At 40.4% G+C, this 18,058-nt stretch overlaps 1 protein-coding gene across 7 annotated transcripts in view; it reads right to left on the reverse strand.

Moving 5' to 3' along the window:
* Positions 1-18,058, reverse strand: part of EGF (epidermal growth factor) — a 94,842-nt gene that overhangs the window by 48,690 nt on the left and 28,094 nt on the right. For all 7 annotated transcript variants that reach the window (XM_036025296.1, XM_036025300.1, XM_036025274.1 and 4 more), the window contains exons 6-7: positions 1,768-1,893; positions 443-565 (exon numbers count right to left, since the gene is read on the reverse strand). In XM_036025296.1, the coding sequence (XP_035881189.1) occupies positions 443-565; positions 1,768-1,893 (249 nt within the window). The remainder of the gene's footprint in view (positions 1-442; positions 566-1,767; positions 1,894-18,058) is intronic.

The raw sequence follows: 18,058 nt of genomic DNA on the forward strand, positions 1-18,058 counted from the left end.
AACTGGTACAACCACTATGGAAAACAGTATAGCAACTCCTCAAAAAACTAAAAATAAGAGTTACAATAAGATCCAGCAATCCATCCTCTGGGTATCTACCTGAAAAACTAGAAAACATTTATTTGCAACAACTGAGGCACAGCAGTCAGGGCTGTGTTATTTTCCATATGAACAAATGTAAACCTACTTTTGCTCTACCCTGTATAATAAAATATCATAAAAATGGATAAAGAAACTCGTTTCCCAACCTTGGAGCTTTTGATTTACTAGGTGTGGGGTACAGTCCAGTGACTCATGTTTAAAAAGAAACAAACACAAAATAAACTCTAAGGCAACTCTGATGTAGACTGCCGATCCAGGACCATCAACCCAGCCCATAACCACCTCAGAAACATCAGTGAACACGAAGGAAATAACGCAATAAATACTTGTTGTGACTTACGGTGACACCGTTTCCCATCAGAAAGCAGAACAAACCCTACAGGGCATGTGCAATAATAGGATCCAGCGATGTTTTCACACCCAAGAGTACAGCCATGATTCCAAAAGGCACATTCATTGACATCTACACAATGACAACAGCAAAACACGGATGGTTACTTTTGAAAATAAACTGTAGTATCCGTAATAAGCCAGCCCCAAATAGTTCTTACTTATTATATCTGCTGTACCTGACCATGGAAAAGCTCTGTTTGCTACTCTAGCAAAGGGTGAGAATAAGTCAGTTCAATTACCATGAAAGTCATTTTTATTCTGTCATAGTTTAAACTTTCAAATATAGAATTACCCTTGAGAAAAAAATGGTACAATTTTCCCTGAAAAGATATAGCAACTTAAAGCCAGCTAAGGCAGAACTGTTGACAGTTTTTGACAAGAATAGAACATTCCTGCTGTGCTGACAGAGAGGTAGTAGAACATTCAGCCTCTCAAAGATGACAGGAGCCCTCACCTGAAGGTGGGCACACTCAGCAGCTTCCTTCCCGCTGACACCCAGCCTTCCAGATCACTGTCCTATGGGATGGCTCCCTCCGACTAGTCCCAGGTAAGCAGGGGACTATACTTAATGTGTAGGTGTCACATGTACCTCGTATCTCACCCCAATTACTTCCACTGGATTCTTGTCATCAGTAGCTTACTGGAGAAAGGACCGGTGTTCCTGCTGGGTTCATTAACTGTGGCCTGGAGTCTCAAACAGGAGGAGCCCAGATGGCTAGCCTGCTTCCCAATATCTCCAGATTCGCACTAGACCTCCTTGGGATAAGATGTGGTGTCACATACTCTTTGAGAATATTGACAACTATGGAACTACTTCCCTAAAATATTTGAAAATACTGACATTTTGCACACAGTCAAACCCACGGAGGTCCATGGAGTCCATTTTAGAGAAACCCTGTCTAATGTTAACCTCTGAGTAGCCTCTGAAAGCAGTTGATCCAAGAATTGAAGATATAAAAAAGACCTGAAAGTATTACAAAGGCTTTTAAAACATGGGGGCGGGGCGGGGCTGGCTGGTGTGGCTCAGTGGATTAAGTGCTAGCCTGTGAGCCATGAACCAAAGGGCTGCTGGTTCATTCCCAGCCTAGGACACATGCCTGGGTTGCGGGCCAGGACCCCAATAGGGGGCATCCTAAAAACACTGAGGGAGGACAGATAAAATTGTTTTCTGGATAAAGAAGGTGAGGTGTAAAACTGGTTTCACATTAAGGCTCTGGAGGGCCCACTGAAGAGCGGCCGCGGTCATTCCTTCAGAGAGCCACCACACTTTACCTTCACAGTACTTTCCGTCCTGGCTTAAAGCATATCCCTCCGCACAAGTGCACAGATGGGACTTGGGGTCACGCCCACACACGCTGCTTCTGCAGTTACCTTCCCTCAGCTTGCAGAGTTTCTGATCTAAAAGAGAAGAAGGTTTATTTGAAGTAAAGGTATGTTTTGACAGGGGAAAATACACGGTTCCACCATGGTTCTTAAGAAGGCTAATCTCCCTGCGACATCATCAGGGGGGCCACCGCTCTAGGGTCAGCCTGCTGTAGATGGATGCCACAGCATTCCAAAACCCATTTGTTTTTCTAATTGTAAAAGAATATCTTTTCTTAACTGTAATATTTATGGGTCAGATCTACATATTTAGCTGTTTTTAGAATCATTACTTCAAGAACATCTTTCAGAATTAATAAATACCAGTGTGATATGTCTTATCTCAAATGTCAGAGTTTATTGCTTCCAGCATTCCATGTTTTACAAAATAGCCCAGGGTACATAGTAAAGTCTGCTTAATGAGGTAGCTTCTTTGGTTGAATTACCCAAATACAATGAACAACAAATGGCCAATGTGATACATTTGATTATCAGAGCCAGAGTCAAGGGCTAATCTAGTAACACGTATATCTCTGTTCAAATTGCACTCCTTACTCCATCATTTTTAATAATGACAAGACCTTTGTGAAAATGCTCTGAAAAGTACTGAGATAAGCTTGAATCTGAGGGCAGATCCCAGGATGCAGGTAGAAATGGAGGCCAGAGCTCTGGCAAGGGGTGACCTCAAGGGAAGCTTTCAAGTAAACAACAACAAAAATCCAGAAAGTCTGATTTGGACTTTTAGTGGCACCAAAGTACAATTGCTTTCTTGAAGCAACAAAAAATTGAACTTTTATGCTCCCTGTAAATATCCCTTATAAAAATCTTTCCAAACCCAGCATGATAGATGACCACTGGACTAAGAATCAGGAAAAGCAAGCTTTTCCTTGGCTCTGCCTTTTACATTGAATCACTTTTCTTTTTGACCTCAGTTTCCTAATCCATGAAATTAAAGCATTGAAATAGACATTCTCTGAGATCTCTAGCTTAAAAAATGTTTTTAATGGTTCTATACAGAATCAGATGTTAGTATATTCCTCTAAATTTATACCTGTAAAGATTCTCAGACTTTACTATTTATAATATGTTAATGGAGATTCAAACTGACTAATGAAGAAAATAATTAGTATCTAGGGTATAGGAAATGCTCTTTTCTTCATCCAAATCCAATTTTGGGGGGGAGTGATACTGTTCTACCACCTCTCACTTGCCCTTAAGTGTGTTTTTATCATCATCATCACCATCATCACCATCATCATCACAATTATGTATATTTGCCTTTTTTCCATTAATGAATGAAACTCTAAGAATAAGGCATATGTATATACTCCATTCACATTTATAGTCCCACTGAGCATGGTGCCTTGTACAATACAGGTGTACTGCAGACACCTGGAACACATGCGCAAAAACCTGTGCCTATGTCACCTGCAACTAATTCCTTCATTTGGTTTCTCTCTCAATTTCCAGTCTGCCTTAGAGATAGAACTCAAACAGATGGTCAGGCTATGCTAGCCCAGTACCCTCTCCACTGTACCATGCCACTGATGGTTTTAATGACCTTATTAATAACAAACATCACCCTTCAAAGATGAGCATAGGCAGGAAAGCAATCACTATTTTCGTCTGAATGTGCTGATGATGTGACCTGAATTCAGACACTAAACACTATAAAAGGTCATTTTAGGAAGTGGCAAAACACAGAGGATTGAGGGCTATATTTTTGTTTAATCACCTTAATCTTCTGCTGTTCTTTAGCTTCAAATTAGGCCGAGGCTGGCATTCAGAATGCTGTTGCTGACCTCAGATAATACCCCTTCTCAGAGCCCGACAGTGGGGCTTAATTAGCTTTGAGATCAAATTAAAGCTCCTAATCATGGAGTTTAATGTCCACTACCAACTGTTCCTTCAATAACTGTCTGACTAACACAGACTCTCAGGAGCTTTACTACAGCCGGATGAATCTATAGATTTTACCCTGGCCCAGTTCTGAAACAGTGCGCATGGGATCCCTTATCCTCCACTGATCACACCTACTTTCTGCTTGCCTCATCCACAAAGCCTTCCTAGTCTCTTTCATTTGACCCCATTCGCTCTAATCATTCTTGTAACTAAATATTTAGCACCCCCAATATATAGCATATGCAATAAAAATTTGAACATTTATAAAGCATTTACATGATCACATTTGATTTTCATAGCAAGCCCTTGAGCTATGTAGAGCAAGTACTAACCTCCATTTTACTGATTAAAAAATAGAATCTTAAGGATCATGTACAGGTAATAAGGGGTAGGACTTGGACTCAAGCTCAAGGTTTCCAGTTGCAGACCCTAGCTCTTTACCATGCATAACTCATTTTATTGTGCTCACCTTATTGTGTTTTGCAGATATCTGGGCTTTTAATGAATTGAAGGTTTGTGGCAACCATGTGCTGAGCAAGCCTATCAGTGCTGTTTTTTCAACAATTGCTCGCTCATGTCTCTTTGGCACCTTTTGATAATTCTTACAGTATTTCAAGCTTTTTCATTATTATTGTACTTGTTATATGATTTGTGATCGGTGATCTTTGATGTTAACTATTTTAATTATTTACAGTAAGACAGTGAACTTAATTGATAAATGTTGTTTGTGTTCTGGCTGCCTGGCTGAACTGGCTGTTCTTCATCTCCCTCCCTCCCCTTGGGCCACCCTGTTCTCTGAGACATAATAATATTGAAATTAGGCTAGTTAATATCCCTACAATGGCCTCTAAGAGCTCAAGTGAAAGGAAAATCCCACCTCTCTCACTTTAAAACAAAAGCTAGAAATGATTAAGCTTAGTGTGGAAAATATGTCAAAAGCTGAGATGGGCTGAAAGCTAGCCATCTTGTGCCAAATAGCCAGGTTGAGAATGCAAAGGAAGAATTCTTTTTTAATTGTATTCTGTTGATTATGCTATTACAGTTGTCCTGATTTTTCCCCTTTGCCTTCCTCCACAAGCACAACCCAACTCCCTCAGGCAATCCCTCTACCATTGCTCATGTCCATGGGTCATGCATGTAAGTTCTTTGGCTACTTCATTTCCTATACTGTATTTTATACCCCCATGGCTATTCTGTAACCACATACTTGTAGTTCTTAATCTCCTCACCTCTTCACCCTTTCCCCCACATACCCCTCCCAACTGGCAACCATCAAAATGCTGTCCATATCCATAATTCTGTCTCTGTTCTTCTCATTTGCTTAGTTTGTTTTTTAGATTCAATTGTTGATAGATATGTATTTATTGCCATTTTATTGTTCATAGTTTTGATCTTCTTTTTCTTAAATAAGCCCCTTTAACATTTCATATAATAATGGGTTGGTGATGATGAACACCTTTAGTTTTTTCTTGACTGGAGAACTCTTTATCTGCCCTTTGATTCTAAATGATAACTTTGCTGGGTAGAGCAATCTTGGCTGTAGGTCCCACCTTTTCATGATTTGAATATTTCTTGCCAATCCCTTCTAGCCAGAAAAGTTTCTTTTGAGAAATAGGCTAGAAGCCTTATGAGAACTCCCCTGTAGGTGACTAATTGCATTTCTCTTGCTGCTTTTAAAATTCTCTCTTTATCTCTGACCTTTGGTATTTTGATTATGATGAGTCTTGGAGTGGGCCTCTTAGTATCCATCTTGTTTGGTACTCTCTGTGCTTCCTGGACTTGCATGTCTATTTCCTTCACCAAATTAGGGAACTTTTCTTTCAGTATTTTTTCAAACAGATTTCCAATTTCTTGTGTTTCCTCTTCTTTTTCTGGCACCCCTATGATGCAAATGTTGGAATGCTTGCTGTTGTCCCACAAGCTGCTTATACTATCTTTGGGTGTTTTTTTTGGGGGGGGGGATTCTTTTTCTTCTTGTTATTCTGATTGATTATTTTTTGCTTCCTTATGTTCCAAATCATTGATTTCTCGGTTTCATCGACTCTGCTGTTGATTCCCTGAAAATTGCTCTTTATTTCAATTAGTGCATCCTTCATTTCTGACTGCATCTTTTTATGCTGCTGAGATCCTCATTAAGTTCCTTGACATCCTAATAACCAGTGTTTTGAACTCTGCATCTGATAGATTTCTTACCTCTATTTTGTTTAGTTCTTTTTCTGGAGTTTTGGTCTGTTCTTTCACTTGAGCCATGTTTGTTTGTCTCCTCACTTTGGCAGCTTCCCTGTGTTTATTTCTATGTATTAGGTCGAGATGTTATGACTCACTGTCTCGGTGGTGTGGCCTAATGTAGTAGGCATCTTGTAGGGTCCAGTGGAACAGCAGCCTCCCCTATCACCCAAGCTAGGTAATTGAGGTGTGCCCTTCCTATGGGCTGAGTACACCCTCCTCTTGTAGTTGAGCCTTGATTGCTGTTGCCAGGTCAATGGGAGGGACTTACCCAGGCCAGTCAGCTGTAAGGACAGACTGTGACCATTGGCCACCAATCTCTACCCTCTGCGGAGGATCGAGTATGCAGGGGCAGTGTGGTGGTACTCTAATGTGGCCTGTAGCTGTTTACTTGGTGCACAACCTCTGGGGTTTCCTGGGTGATGCAAGCCAAGGTCAGTTCTTACCTGTGTTCTGCCTGAGGCCATCTTCCATGAGCTATAAAGCAATCTGCAGGTGCCTGCTATCTGTGCTGGGCTTGGAGATTCCCAGACAAAGCTAAGCTGTGAATCTAGGCTGTCTGCTGGTAGTGCTGGGCCTGGTATCACTTAGCAAGAGGTATGGGAAACTAGGTGCTCACTGAGGATGGCCATTGCTTGTTTAAGAGGATTCAGGATATTTTGAAGCATGAGCCAACACCAACCATTCATATGGAAAAGTCACTGTTAACAGTTTGAGTGAGCCAATAAATTGGGTGGGATGGAGTCTCAGAGGATCTCCAGAGTGGGGAAAACTGTGTTAGCTAGGTTGGTGGGGTCTCAGTTATAATACCCACCTTTTGGCTCTGTGGTTCTATGGTGGGAGGGTTCAGAAAGGGAACAGTAGGTAGCTTCTGCCTACCTCTTTGTCTGGGGAAAAGCTATCTCCTAGATTTTGCCTTGATGCCAGATACTTCAGTTCCTCCCTGTATGCTCCTGGTGCCTTTCAAGCTGCTACCCTGGTGCTGAAGCTCATAAGGAGTGAGTCTGAGTAAGTCTGTGAATGGGTTCTTTAAGAAGAACTGCTTGGGACTCCAACAGTTTCTTCCACTGACTCAATCCCTGATGGGTTTTGCAGCCAGAAGTTTCAGAGACTTGTCTTCTTGGCATTGGCACCCTGAGCTGGGGTGCCTGGTATGGGGCTAGGACTCCTTTCTCCTGAGATATCCCTCCTGAATTTTTATCCACAATTCATGGGTTAGGACAACCCATTCCACATCTCCACCCCTCCTACCAGTCTGGATGGATGGGATTTCTTCAATTCCATCATTGTTGAACTTCTGTTCAACTCAATTTCTGACAGTTCTGAGTGATGGTTGCTCTATATTTTAGTTGTAATTTTGATGTGGTTGTGCAAAGAAGTGAACTGTGTTTATCTATGCTGCCATCTTGACTGGAATTTCAGGAAAAGTTCTTGAAGGAAATTAAAAGTGCTACTCCAATGAACAATAAGAAAGTGAAATAGCCTTATTGCTGATACATAGACATTTTCAGTGGTCTGGATAGAAGACTAAACCAGCCACAACATTCCCTTAAGCCAAAGCCTAATTCAGGGAAAGGCCTTAACTCTCTTCAATTCGAGGAAGGCTAAGAGAGGTGAAGAAGCTGCAGATGGAAAGATTGAAGCTAGCAGAGGGTTTGTTCATGAGGTTTAAGGAAAGAAGCTGTTTCCATAACATGCAAGTGCAAGGTGAAGCAGCAAGTGCTGATGTAGAAGGTGCAGCAAGTTATCTGGAGGATCTAGCTGTACTAAGCAACACAATTTCAATGTAGACCAAACAGATTTAGATTAGAAAAAGATTCCCTCTAGGACTTTCACAGCTAGAGAGAAGTCAATGCTTGGCTTCAGAGATTCAAAGAACAGGCTGATGTTCTTCTTAGGGGATAATGAAGCTGGTGACTTTAATTTGAAGCTAATACTTGTTTGCCATTCTGAAATTCCTAGAGCCCTTAAGAATTACGTCAGATCTACTCTGCTTGTGCTCTATAAATGGAACAACAAAGCCTGGATAACAGCACATCTGCCTACAACATGGTTTACTAAATATTTTAAATCCTCTGTTGAGACCGCCTGCTCAAAGTAAAAAAGGATTTCTTTCAAAATATTACTGCCCATTGACAATGCACCTGGTCAACCCAGGGCTCTGGTGAAGGCGTACAATGAGATTAATGTTTTTTTCATGCTTGTTAACACAACATCCTTTCTGTAACCCATGGATCAAGGAGAAATATTGTCTTTCAAGTGTTACTGTTTAAGAAATTTCATAAGACTATAGCTATTATATATAATGATTCCTCTGATGAACCTGAGCAAAGTAAAGTGAAAATCTTCTGGAAAGGACTCACCATTCTGAATGTCATTAAGAACATTTGTGATTCATGGGAAGATGCCAAAATAACAACATTAAGAGGAGTTTGGAAGAAATTGATTCCACCCCCAATGAATGACTTTGAGGGGTTCAAGCCTACAGCAGAGGCAGTAAATACAGATGTGGTGAAAATAGCAAGAGAACTAGAATTAGAGTGGGCCCTGAAGATGTGACCAAGTTACAGCAATTTTATGATAAAACTTGAAACAGAAGAGGCATTGCTTCTTATGAATAAGCAAAAAAAGCTCTTTCTTGAGATGGAATCTACTCCTGTGAAGATGTGAAGATTGTTGAAATGACAAAAAATTTAGAAAATTATATAAACTTAGTTGATGAAACAGAAGCAGGGTTTGAGAAAGTGATTCCAATTTTGAAAGTAGTTCTACTGTGAGTAAAATGCTATCAAATAGCATCACATGCTAAGGAGAAACCATTTGAGAAATAGTCGAACAATGTGACAAACTTCATTGTGTTTACTTTAAGAAATTTTCACAGCTACTCCAACCTTCAGCAGCTACCACCCTGCTCAGTCAGCAGCCATCATAATTGGGGCAGGACTTCTCACCAGCCAAAGGATTATGACTTGCTAAAGGCTCAGGTGATGCTTAGCATTTTTTATCAGTAAAACATCTTTAATATTTTTAATTAACTTAGTTTTGTATTATGTATTATTAATTTTATATTTTTAGTATTATGTCTAAAGAACTAGACATTAATTATGTCTAATATTACACCACAGTATAGTATAAACAAATTTATGTGCACCGGAAAACTTAAAAATTTGTGTGACTTGTTTTATCATGATACTTGCTTTATTGCAGTGATCTGGACCTGAATGAAATCTCTTAGGTTTTCCTATATGTACAAGGTCTGTCCAGAAAATGTCCAGTCGTTCTTAATGTAACGGTTTGTACAACATTGATGTAACCTGGCAGCCAAGGAAAGTGGACTGGAATGCACATGCGTGAACAATGACAACTTCACTATACTAGTCGGTGGGGGTGAGCACGTACACTGTGTGGTCATTGCAATCAAAATGACTGAGCAAGTAGAGCAATGAACCTGCATCAAATTTTGCATTAAGCTTGAACATTCCTCCATGGAAACTATTCAGATGATGCAGAAGACCTCAGCTACAGGCAACTAGTGATTGTCAGCTTCATCACAACGACAGTGCAACACTCATTCATCACATCTTGTACAAAGTTTTTGGCAAAACATCAAATCACCTGGATGACATACTCCCCTGCAGCCCAGATTTAGTGCAGTGCTACTTATGGATTCTCCTAAAGCTAAAGTCACCTCTGAAAGGGAAGAGATTTCAGACTGTTGATGAGACTCAGAGAAATACGATGGGGCAGCTGATGGTGATTGGGAGAACTGTGTGAGAACTTTGGAGACTGAGGCATCATTGTCCTATGTACAATGTTTCTGTATCTTGTATCTTCAGTAAATGTCTCTATTTTTTATATTACATGGCTAGGTACCCTCTGGGAAGACCTCATATATTATATACAATGTGTTATATATAATATATAAATATAAAAATTATTACACATATAAATAATATATTTTCTATAAAACCCAGAGCTATATTTTTGTTTTATTTATTTATTGTCTTTCTCATTAGTGAGTTCCTAAATCAATGACTCCCTCATGAAACCTCCCAAACTATATTATATAAAAGTTTCTTCTTTTAGAAAATAACAAGGAAAAAATATAAGTATGATCATTTGGTCCTACTGGAAATCTATCTTAATTATAGTTTTAAAAAATCACTCTGCCCAAATTCATTCATCTATTTGGTATCCTTAATCATCTAAACCTCTCTAAAAATCAGAGAGTAAACAAATCAACAGCCTCCAAGCAGTTAAAGAAATGCTTTTGATTCTCCGAAGAGCCCCTCAGGCCCGCTCAGTCATTTATGTTTTACACCCATTTACACCCATGACAAGTTTGACCAGCCCATAGCACAAAAGAAAAATGCAAGGTGTGTATCGTTCACTCCCATTGTCACCACCCCAAAAACCACTGCATTCCCTGATAGCAGAAGTGGCTGCATGATGCTACCTGTCCTTTTCATGACCCCAGACATAGCCTCAGCCCAGCTTCCAGACCTCCCAGGGCAGTTGCTGGGAGAGTGCAAGTGAGATGACTCTATTGGCCATCTCTCCCATGAGGACTGGAAGCCTCAAATCTGGGATCCTCCTAGAGAGAGATAGTGCAATTTGAGTGTCCAAATGACATTAACTGCAATGAATAAAAACATGTCAAATAGTTTCAAATCCGTGAGTTTATAAAGATGCTTTGAGAAAGATCATCATAGCAAGCTATACTAATGCTTAGTCTGAAAACAGATAAATTATGGGGTAAAATCAAGCATTTACCTTTCTTATAAAAGATTCTTCTCTTATAGCTAATGTGAAAAAATTTCTTCAATGGAAGAACATATTTGCTGACACATCTGATAAGGGGTTAATATATAAAACATACAAAACTTATAAAACTCAACACCAAAAAAACAAAAAATCCAATTAAAAAAACGACAAAAGACATGAATAGATACTTCTCCAAGGAGGACATACAGATGACCTATTGACGTATGAAAAGATGCTCAATATTACTAATTATCAGAGCAATGCAAATTAAAACCATAATGAAATATCACCTCACATCTGTCAGAATGGCTATCATCAATAAATCAACAAACAAGTGCTGGTGAGGATGTGGAGACAGGGGAACCCTTTTGCACTGTTGGTGGGAATGCAGACTGGTACAGCCACTGGGGAAAACTGTACAGAGTTACCTCAAAAAATTAAAACTGGAACAGCCTTATGACTCAGTGATTTCACTTCTGGGAATTTATCTGAGGAAACCCAAAACACTAATTCAAAAAAATATAAGCACTCCTGTGTTCATTGCAGTGTTATTTACAATAGCCAAGATTGGAAGCAGCCCAAGTGTCCATCCCTACATGAGTGGAGAAAACAACTATGGGACATTTACACAATGGAATGCTACTCAGCCATGAAAAGGAAGAAAATTTTATGCTTTGCAACAGCATTGATGGACCTGAAGAACATTATGCTGAGTGAAATAAGCCAGTCAGAGAAAAACAAATACCATGTGATTTCACTCATATTTGGAGTCTAGTGAATAAACTGAACTAACAAGTGAAACTGAGACAGACAGATAGAAAACAGGCTGACAGCTCTGGGGGTGGGAGGGGTGGGTTAGGGGATGGAGGGACCAAGCAAAAAAGAAAAAGGACTCACGGACATGGACAACAGTGTGGTGATTGCAGGGGCTGGGGGAGATAGGTAGTGGTGGAAGAGGGTTTAAGGGGAATAAACACTAATGGAAAAAAGTACGATAAAAATTACAAAATAATTTGTTCAGCTAATAAACACATAAGTGATGATAGGCTTGAATGCTCTCACTTTGAACCAGTAACCAAAAAATTGGCTGTAGGCAATGTTAAACAGTAACTTCTAAAGCCATTGTGCAAACGGCTGATGGGAAACTTTATAATGGATGGACCAGGTTGGCAACACCAGAACTGCTGAGGAATCTTAAACATCTCAAAAGAACAAAAACCAGCCACCAGTGCCCCTGGCATGGCCAGTAGGAAGCATACAGTACTGCCCGGGGTAGCACCTATTCAATGTTCTTGCAAAAAAAATCTGAATCTGATGAGGCTCCTAGGCCTAACCTATCTGTTTAAGGAAATACAGAATCACATGAAATGACACCATGGTGATATAATCTGCAAAATCCAGAATGTGAACAATTCTACAAAACAGAGGATCTGGTTTCCTCAATAAACAAATGGCAAGAAAAGGCCCTGGATTAGAAGATAAAGTGAGGTCGTAGCCAGGCATGTGAGAACCAGCAAGCAGTGAGAGCCAATGGCAAGAAAGAAAACAAAACTGATAAAGAGCCATTCCAGCCATTGAAAAGGAATTTCAAGGGACAGCTGTTGGGTGCCAGGGCAAACCCGCATTGCAAACCCAGCTCTGCCCCAAACCAGCCCTATGCTTGCCCCGGGGACCTGTGTCTGTGGAAATGTGATGCTGTCATTAAGAAAATGTCAATAACTATTTACAAATATGTTACAAATATATAGCAATCCATATTTTGCTAAGAGTTCTATGAAAAATAAGAGCTTTGGGAGTTTGGATTGATAAGTTTTAACTATATAAAAAAAGAAGAAACTGAAATCCTGTGGACTGTTGGTGAGAATATAACATAGCACTACCATTGTAAGAAACAGTATGGAAAATTCTCAAAAAATTAAAAACAGAAGTGTCATATGATCTCAAAATTAACTTCAAAGGAATTGAGAGCAGGGTCTTAGATGGATGGACAAGTTGGCAGGGCCCGAAGTGCTGATGAATCTGGAACATCACAAACGGAACGAGAACCAGCCACTACATGTGCACGTTCATAGAAACATTATTCACATTAGCTAAACGTGGAAGCAGCCCACGTGTTTGCCAATGGATACATGAACTAGTAAGCTGTGGGACATGCTTAAAATAGGATATTATCCTTTGAAGAGGAAGAAAATTCTGATGTGTGCTACAACGTGGTTAAACCTTGAGGACATTAGGCTAAATGAAATAAGCCAGTTACAAAAGACAAATATTCTGTGATTCCACTCCATGAGGTACGTAGAGTGATCAAAATCATAGAGACAGAAAGTGGAATGGTGGTTGCCGGGGCGGGGAGGCGTTATAGTTAAGTGGATATGGAGTTTCAGTGTCACAAGACGAAGAGCAATGGAGACGGATGGTGGTGATGGTTGCATAGCGATGTGAGTATACACCATGCCACTAACTGTACACTTAAAATGGCTAAGATGACAAATTCCATGTTATATGTATTTTACCACAATAAAAAAAATAGAAAAAATTGTGTCAAAAAATATTCACATGTCTAGGAAGATTCTTTTCCAAATAACCAAGGCTTCACAGTAGACACTCCAGCAATAACAACCAAAAAGAATTGGAGTCTCACCTTGGTAGTTTTACTAGACTAATCACTTCCAAAAGCAGGTACATTTCCAGGTGAAGGAATTTCTCCTTCATGAACTCTTAGAATTAAGGAAATTCAGCAATATTTTGCACATAAAATGAATGTGAAGTGTTTGTGCCAATGTTGATGAGAGATACCTTCCATTCTCCAAAGGAGGTGTTTTGAAACTCTCTTATGAACTTAAAACTGGAATCTACATTTAAAGGAATACAGAAGAAATTGAAAATATTTGCATCTTAAAAAAAATGTTTGTGTGCAGTGAAATTAGCTGTAGTGTCACCAAAAGTTGAGCTTGAAATAATGTCATTAAGATTGTAAACAAAAACATCCTCATACTGGCTCTGAAATTCGTATAATATTCGGAGCGCCACAGCAGCCCAGGGGGGCCTGGCTGCCTGATCAGTGTGCTGTGCCAACGAAGTGGGAGACTGGTTCTGTGCCTGCTTTCTGACAGCCAGGGAGAAGTGTGACTCTGTGTGTGTGTGTGTGTGTGTGTGTGTGTGTGAGAGAGAGAGAGAGAGAGAGAAAGAGAGAGAGAGAGAGAGAGAGAGAGAGAGAGAGAGAGAGAGAGTGAGTCAGAGATTTTCTGAGTTCCTGAAATGGAAAAATGTTTAAAGAGAGAGAAATGAGATTTGGCCCTGTCACTTGTGCGAACTGACACACTTAACCACTGAAAAGCCATCATAGACAATATGTCAAATCACAGGCTTTCCCCAAGTAAAAATAAGACAAAATATGTAAAATGACAGATAATAGTGAAAGTATTTTAATAAGTTGGGGAGGCAGCATAGTGTTGTTCTACATGGGTTCAAATCCCAATTCCACCCCAGTGAGACCTTGAACAAGCTAATAATCACACCTAATTCATAGAGTTTTCATGAAGATTAAATGAGACAATATAGGTAAAGCCCAGAGTGGATAATTCTGTATATACTCAGTAATTATGGCTATTTCTATTGTTTCCAAGGGTGATATCACCTGTGGCACTTTCCTATTTTATTTTCTATGTAGTCCATGTCTAGAAAATAAAAAAAAAATCTATCTCCCAAATCTATCATTTCTAGCTCAGACCTCTCAAGATCTAGACCATGTTTTTTTTAAGGAAAAGACTCTGAGATATAGTGAGAATGAAGCTGCAATAATCTGCTACAGAGTTAAACTTCTGCAGAGGAGATGGATCCAAAACATTGGGGATTTCTTCAAAATATACAAACGGAAGCAGCCCCAGTGAACACTGTCTGGCCAAAGCAAAAGTGGGGGCTTATAACCTGTAAGGAAGACGACATGTCTTTTGATATCATTTAGGGGATAGGGCAAACAGTGACTTTGTTTTGAACTAGGGTTTTTTCAACTATTAATAAATGTCCTATGGGCACTGGGAGTACCCTGAAGAGTTGTATTCCCTGTCCTCATCGAACCAAGGAAGTTTAGGAAAGAAGTCAATTATGGCAAAGCATGATCAAGGACCATGGGACAGAGGAAATCCAGTGTTCTCCAGGAGTGCTCCTAAGCCTGCCTAAAGGCTGGGAGGAAAGAGCAAGCCTGCCCCTGGTGGGGCATAAAATCTTTGGAGGCGGCTGCAGCATAGAATGTAAGGCAGAAAAAGAGAGGGGAAGTTGAGAAATGAGCAGAGGACCTGGCGAGCACCCGAAATAAAGAGGCTGGACTTTCACTATTGGCAACTGAGGGTAGTCATTGGTTTCAACAGAGGTATGCCATAACTGGGTTCTTACACTTGAAGGGTTATGCTCCCTGCAGGATAGAGAAGGGAGGCAGGGTACAAATTAAGGGGGCACTGGGAAGGGATTGCTGCTGGGATAGGACCAGAGGTTAGACTGTATGTAGTAGAAGTCCTAAGACTTGCAGATTGATTTTCATGGGGTGAGAGTGAGAAAGAGTGGGGAAAGGGCAGCTCCTAGATTCTGCCTTGGGAGATGGAAGTGAGATGCCACTCACTGAGGTATGGGCACTGGGCAGAGAAGAGCTGGAGAGAAGGGACACAAAAGCCAGTTGGCCAATTATGTCCTTCGCGCCTGAAGCACTTGCCAAAAATTCAAGTAGAAATGCTTAGAAGGCAGGTATACATTTGGGCCTTGATATTTGCTGAGCCTGACTGTGTACTTAGGACATGCTCACTGCAGGGCCCTGAGCTTGGAGGGGACAGCAGGCAGACAGACATGGCCCAGAGGAGGGACCAGAGTGTGTGCGCTCAAGAACCTGGTCAGAATCTTCAGGAAACCAGCCTGACAGTGAAACTGTGGCTGCACCATGGAGACAGGCTGAACAGTAGATTGCAAGGAGCTCTTTGCTAACCAGCCAAACTGCATCGACAAGCCCAGGGGTTGTTTAAACCAACAAATAAGACTTCCTGATGAAGCCTGTGACTTCACCTTTGGAAGCCCCATCCTTGCCGTAGACAATCGTCTTCGCCTGGCTGCTCTCTTTTGTACATTCTGAACAAATCCCAATGTTTTTAATCACTTTCCTCTGCAGCTTGACTCTGCAGTGGATCTTTGCAGCTAAACTTTCCCCATGCCTCAGTCTTTTTTTTTTTAAAGATTTTATTTATTTATTTTTAGAGAAGTAAGGGAGATAGAGGCAGAGAGATAGAGAGAAACATCAATGTGCGGTTGCTGGGGGTTATGGCCTGCAACCCAGGAATGTACCCTGGCTGGGAATCGAACCTGGGACACTTTGGTTCCCAGCCCGCGCTCAATCCACTGAGCTACGCCAGCCAGGGCTGTCTTTTTTTTTAAAATGGTCTAAATGTTAAGAAAGAGGCCTGAGCTAGAAATATATTGGGAGTCAAGTGGGCTGCGGCACAGGAAGTAAAATAGGAAAATGCCCCAGGTGGTATCGCCCTTACAGATTAACAATGTATCTAACCATCTAAGTGGTTCTGAGAAATCACTGAAGAAAAAAAATTTTGTTTAACTTTATTTAACCAGCCTGTCTAAATCATTTGACCCTGAAATGTTTTTTCCCCAAATAATCACATTAAATCCCACAGAGCTAGTGTTGTGTAGAAAGTTCTGATAAATGGTAGTGTAGGCATGTTGCACAAAATTTACTGACATTCTTATGTGTATAAATACTTACATTTTATAACAAAAATAATATCAATGATATTTCTGTTAACTCCTTGTCTCACTACTACTCACTACTAAATGCCTTGTAAACCAAATTACTACTACTGACCTCCCCAGCAGAGGAGCTGCACTTGTAAGCCTGTTATTGGGAGGAACCAGCCATCCTCTAGAGAAGTATGTTTGTAAATGTGAAGGACAGCAGGCACTCTGAGGACCTGATGAAAGTTGTGTATCATATCCCTAGGGACACAACTGCTTATTTTAATCTACCACACACAATCAAGAGATTCACAGACACTAAATCCCAGGTGATGAATTCCTGCTCGAAAGGCACAGAAAACAATTCAAAACTGTTTTATAATGTCCAAAGCACTAGTGCTCTTGAAATCAAAAGTCCCGTGCGTCTGGAGCCCGCGTGGATTACCTGTTGGTCAACAGCGGGAGACAGTAGCTCCACTGCCAACCGCCTTTTGGAGTCCAGGTTTGCCTGCAGCTCTGCAGCTGGCAGGGGCTTCCCAGCCAAATTCTATTGTTTTATTTGCCACATTGTTTGAAACTGTTCTGTAATGAATCACTGTAGATTTTCTTTTGAAATTCATGCTTTCAATTATCCTATTTGAACTCCTTATCAAGGAATAGTGAAGGACTTTGAGGAACTAAAGTGTTGATAGGAGAAAGAACACTAAACTGACAGATTGATCACCAGGAATTTTTCCCAGCTCCAACATCAACAAGCTGCGCAGTCCTGGAAAAGTCACTCTATTTCTGCAGGCTTCAGATTTCTCAGTTATGGAATGAGTACAATACTTGCTGACCTTTGTGTTTCACAGTGTTGCTGTAACAAACCGACACGATAATGGCCATAAAAATGTGTTGGAAACTATGAGGTTACGTGTAAATGTAAGAGAGGGTGATGAGGATGAGGCTGGCCACATCTACAACTCTAATGAATGAGACTCATAGTTACTTATTCAGTAAGAGCAGTTGTTGGTTCTCATTTTGTTATGAGTCATCACCACTTGGGCAATGCATTTGAAGATAGCCTGAGTCAAAATCTCCCCTGGAAGGTATCTGGCATAAGGTCACCATCTATTTTATAGTGTTGCCACTAGGTTGTTGCTATTTAGTGTTGTGCTGTGACCCACAGTTGAATTATTTCCCACAACTCTTGCTTTCTAAATTCAAGTAAATCAATTTTTAAAAAATATTTGAATAACTTCTTCATCATTTGGAATTTATTTTACTAGTGGCACTTCCTCATTACTTGCATTAAAAGCATAGTCATTATCAGATAAGAAACATTCACGCTGCTAGTTACCTTCCTGAGGATGTAAGAAGTAATAATGTCAGTTTCCCCTAGATTCTAGCCTTCCTTCAGAAGTTGCATGCCTGTCTTCCTGTTCAGTCTCCACAGCTCTCTCAGGAGCTATGTCTGAGGCAGGTATGAACACATTTATGTACAAATTGTGTCAGGGACTCAGAGTCCATTTCCCACATTATTACCAAGCCTCAGTGGCATCCAACAGTTAGGAAGAACAGAAAGCAAACATTTCCATCTCTG

Source organism: Phyllostomus discolor, chromosome 1 (assembly GCF_004126475.2).
Source record: "Phyllostomus discolor isolate MPI-MPIP mPhyDis1 chromosome 1, mPhyDis1.pri.v3, whole genome shotgun sequence".
In the NCBI taxonomy this organism is placed as follows: Eukaryota; Metazoa; Chordata; class Mammalia; order Chiroptera; family Phyllostomidae; genus Phyllostomus; species Phyllostomus discolor.